Source organism: Oncorhynchus kisutch, linkage group LG27 (genome assembly GCF_002021735.2).
Source record: "Oncorhynchus kisutch isolate 150728-3 linkage group LG27, Okis_V2, whole genome shotgun sequence".
NCBI lineage: Eukaryota > Metazoa > Chordata > Actinopteri > Salmoniformes > Salmonidae > Oncorhynchus > Oncorhynchus kisutch.
In genome coordinates, this window is record NC_034200.2 from 41,512,139 (window position 1) to 41,516,874 (window position 4,736).

At 36.0% G+C, this 4,736-nt stretch overlaps 1 protein-coding gene across 1 annotated transcript in view; it reads left to right on the forward strand.

The window, feature by feature from the left end:
* The first annotated feature begins 202 nt into the window (after positions 1-202).
* Positions 203-4,736, forward strand: part of LOC109886356 (macrophage mannose receptor 1-like) — a 91,814-nt gene continuing 87,280 nt past the window's right edge. The window contains exon 1 of the mRNA XM_031806765.1: positions 203-335. Within this exon, the coding sequence (XP_031662625.1) occupies positions 269-335 (67 nt within the window). The 5' untranslated portion in view covers positions 203-268. The remainder of the gene's footprint in view (positions 336-4,736) is intronic.

The following is a 4,736-nucleotide window of genomic DNA, read 5'->3' on the forward strand; positions in this document are numbered from 1 at the left end:
TTGTGGTTCGTGTAAAATACGCAGAACATATATTTTTTTAAACACCACAGTGTTTTCTGCGAATCGTAAACCCTGACATAGTGATGTGTCAGTGCACCTCCCATTGACTAGAAAAGTGTTGAAATGTCTCGACAACATCCGTTGATAGAGAAAAAAAAAGCTGTCATGTGACAGAGACTGTCATGTTATTAAATAGCAGACCCAGTCGTACAGAACACTCCACTCTGCTATAGGACGTCTGTATGTCAGTCACAACCCAACTGGGACCATGACAACCATCATGATAACAGTACTGATGCTCTTCATTCAAACCACCCTGGGGGCTCCTGAAACAGGTATGTTGTTCATCTCATTGGTTATTAGTTTACAACTGAAACAGGTATGTTGTTCATCTCATTGGTTATTAGTTTACACCTGAAACAGGAATGTTGTTCATCAATCAAAACTCCCTAGAAAGGCAGGATCCTAGGAAGAAACCTAGAGAGGAACCAGGCTCTGAGGGTAGCCAGTCCTCTTCTGGCTGTGCTAGATTGAGATTATAACAGAACATTGCCAAGATGTTCAAACGTTCATAAATGACCAGCAGGGTCAAATAATAATAATAATAATAATAATCACAGTGGTTGTAGAGGGTGCAACAGGTCAGAACCTCAGGAATAAATGTCAGTTGGCTTTTCATAGCAGAGCATTCAGAGTTAGAAACAGCAGGTGCGGTAGAGTGAAGGAGTCAAAAACAGCAGGTCCGGGACAAGGTAGCACATCCAGTGAACAGGTCAAGGTTCCATAGCCACAGGCAGAACAGTTGAAATTGGAGCAGCAGCACGACCAGGTGGACTGGGGACAGCAAGGAGTCAGTGACTCAACCCACTCAAATGATGCAACCCTCCTAGGGACAGCATGGAAGAGCACTAGTAAGCCAGTGACTCAGCCCCCATAATAGGGTCAGAGGCAAATAATCCCAGAGGAGAGAGGGGAACCAGCCAGGAAGAGACAAGGGTGGTTCGTTGCTCCAGTGCCTTTCCGTTCACCTTCGCATCCCTGGACCAGACTACACTCAATCATAGGACCTGCTGAAGAGATGAGTCTTCAAAAAAAGTAAAGACTTACAGGTCGAGACCGAATCTGCGTCTCTCACATGGATAGGCAGACCATTCCATAAAGATGTAGCTCTGTAGGAAAAAGCCCTGCCTCCAGCTGTTTGCTTATAAATTCTAGGGACAATTAGGAGGCCTGCGTCTTGTGTCCGTAGCGTACGTGTATGTATGTACGGCAGGACCAAATCAGAGAGATAGGTAGGAGCAAGCCCATGTAATGCTTTGTAGGTTAGCAGTAAAACCTTGAAATTAGCCGAGCCTTAACAGGAAGCCAGTGCAGAGAGGCTAGCACTGGAGTAATATAGTCAGAAAGTAGAGCATTGCAGTAGTCTAATCTAATTTTCTGCATAATTTTTGGACAAAACGTTTCTGATTTTTGCAATGTTACAAAGATGGGAAAAAATCTGTCCTTGAATTATTCTTGATATGTTTGTCAAAAGAGAGATCAGGGTCCAGAGTAACGCCGGGGTTCTTCAGTTTTATTTGAGACGACTGTACAACCATCAAAATTGCCAGATCTAACAGAAGATCTCTTTGTTTCTTGGGACCTAGAACTAGCCTCTCTGTAAAAGTAAAACATTTGCCGCCATCCACTTCCTTATGTCTTAAACACAGGCTTCCAGGGAGGTACATTCTGGGGCTTCACCATGTTCCACTAAATGTACAGCTGTGTATCGTCCGCATAGCAGTGAAAGTTAACATTATGTTTCCAAATGACATCCCCAAGAGGTAAAATATATAGTGAAAACAATATTGGTCCTAAAACGGAACCTTGGGGAACACCGAAACTTACAATTGATTTGTCAGATGACAAACCATGCACACAGACAAACTGATATCTTTCCGACAGATAAGATCTAAACCAGGCCAGAACTTGTCCGTGTAGATCAATTTGGGTTTCCAATCTCTCCAAAAGAATTTGGTGATCAATGGTATCAAAAGCAGCACTAAGGTCTAGGAGCACGAGAACAGATGCAGAGCCTCGGTCTGACACCATTAAAAGGTAATTTACCACCTTCACAAGTGCAGTCTCAGTGCTATAATGGGGTCTAAAACCAGACTGAAGCGCTTCGTATACATTGTTTGTCTTCAGGAAGGCAGTGAGTTGCTGCGCAACAGCTTTTTCTAATTTTTTTGAGAGGAATGGGAGATTCCATATAGGCAGATTCCTTTTTTTGGTTTTTCAAAAGTGAGTTTTGTACACATTATTACGTTCAACATAGGAGGTCCAGGTACAGGAATCAGCTCTTTCAGTAGTTCAATATTTTTTTTTCTGATTCAACAAAAGAGAAGGGAATAGAGATAGACATTTTGACAATAAATATAATAACAATCAAATTATAAACGACTTGCCATAACACTGCACCTTTCTTATGACTGTAAAATAAATGTGATCGTACTCAGTGACAGTACAACACATGACAACAGATCATTTTCTGCCCAGCGTCCACTGAGTGGTGCAGAGACACCATTCAAATGCCTGCCGACAACTTCAGCTTTAAGGTGGTTTTCGTCCCTCTGTGACCAAGAAGAAGAGGTCTTGTTTCAATTCTGCAAAATTATTGAGTATTTTTTCATGTTGAGAGCTGAATCCCTCTGAGAAGATCACAGCGAGATGAGAGGTGCTTTTTGCTGCAATAGCAAAGGCAGAGGAAATCGATCCTGGATAGGCCAAAAAATGTGAGGTGTAGCTCCCTATGCAAATGAGGTGTCAGATTTCATGTTCTGCATCTCAGATGAGAACAGAGAGCAGTATGTGAAGAGGGACATCGAGAGCTTTCACACAGTGCACAGCAAATGATGCCGTTCACAAAGCGCTCTGACACACGTTGGGCTGACACACATTATCATGTAAAGCCCATTTCTTAGAGAGTTTTACAAACTGGACTATATTTTGTAACTTACTTTGAAGTGATTGGGTCTAAATACGTGTTTGGTAAATAAATTATTATATAGTTGTTGTTTTTTCTACTGTGTTATTGATATATGAATGATTACATATATATATAAATTAATTATATTATTATATATATATAAATTAATTATATTATTATATATAATAATAAATTAGTTATATTATTATATATATATATTAATTAATTATATTATTATATATAGAAATTAATTATATTATTATATATAGAAATTAATTATATTATTATATATAGAAATTAATTATATTATTATATATAATAATAAATTAGTTATATTATTATATATAATAATTTATTATATTATTATATTATTATATATATAAATGTATTAATTCTACATATATACATTATATTATTATATAATAAGTAGGTGTTAGTGTGTAATTATATTATTATATTATTATATATATAAATGTATTAATTCTATATATATACATTATATTATTATATATATAAATTAATTAATTATATTATTATATATAGAAATTAATTAATTATATTATTATATATAGAAATTAATTAATTATATTATTATATATAGAAATTAATTCTATTATTATATTATTATATATATACATTAATTAATTCTATATATATATACATTATATTATTATATAATAAGCAGGTGTTAGTGTGTATGTATTTTCCTATTTTTTTAAATTTTTGCATGACTTTTGTGAGTAAATTCAGTTGTGTTGCTCAAACCTTTGTACTCCTCTACATCTCTGCATCGCTGACACGTACGTCTGTAGTATTTTACAGGTAGAAAGATACAACTATTTATCCACAATCTGCTCTGATCAAATCTGGTTCTGGAATGTCTTAACAAAACATAAAACTAAATATTTAGTCTGACTTCATCCACTGTCCAGAAAAATGGTTTATGTTTCATTGAACAAACCGTGTTTAAACCCTTTACAATGAAGATCTGTGAAGTTATTTGGATTTTTACGAATTATCTTTGAAAGACTGGGTCCTGAAAATGGGACGTTTCTATTTTTGCTGAGTTCAGCATATTGCAGTTTTTTTGTTATACTAAAAAGTTGTAGATTTGTGTTTACATTCAACTGGTAAAAGTTGAATGTGATATTGATTAAGGATGATGAGGGTGTGGTGCCTGGCTTTATTAGGATTTATATAGTGTTGTGTAGCCCTATGACAGTGTTATATAGCACTATAACAGTGTTATGTAGCCCTATGACAGTGTTTTATATAGCTCTATAACAGTGTTATGTAGCCCTATGACAGTGTGTTATATAGCTCTATAACAGTGTTATGTAGCCCTATGACAGTGTTATGTAGCCCTATGACAGTGTTTTGTATAGCTCTATAACAGTGTTATGTAGCCCTATGACAGTGTTTTATATAGCTCTATGACAGTGTTATGTAGCCCTACGACAGTGTTATGTAGCCCTATGACAGTGTTATGTAGCCCTATGACAGTATTATCTAGCCCTATGACAGTGTTTTATATAGCTCTATAAAAGTGTTATGTAGCCCTATGGCAGTGCTTTATATAGCTCTATAACAGTGTTATGTAGCCCTATGACAGTGTTTTATATAGCTCTATAACAGTGTTATTTAGCCCTATGACAGTGTAATATAGCTCTATAACAGTGTTATGTAGCCCTATGACAGTGTTATATAGCTCCATAACAGTGTTATGTAGCCCTATGGCAGTGTTATATAGCTCTATAACAGTGTTATG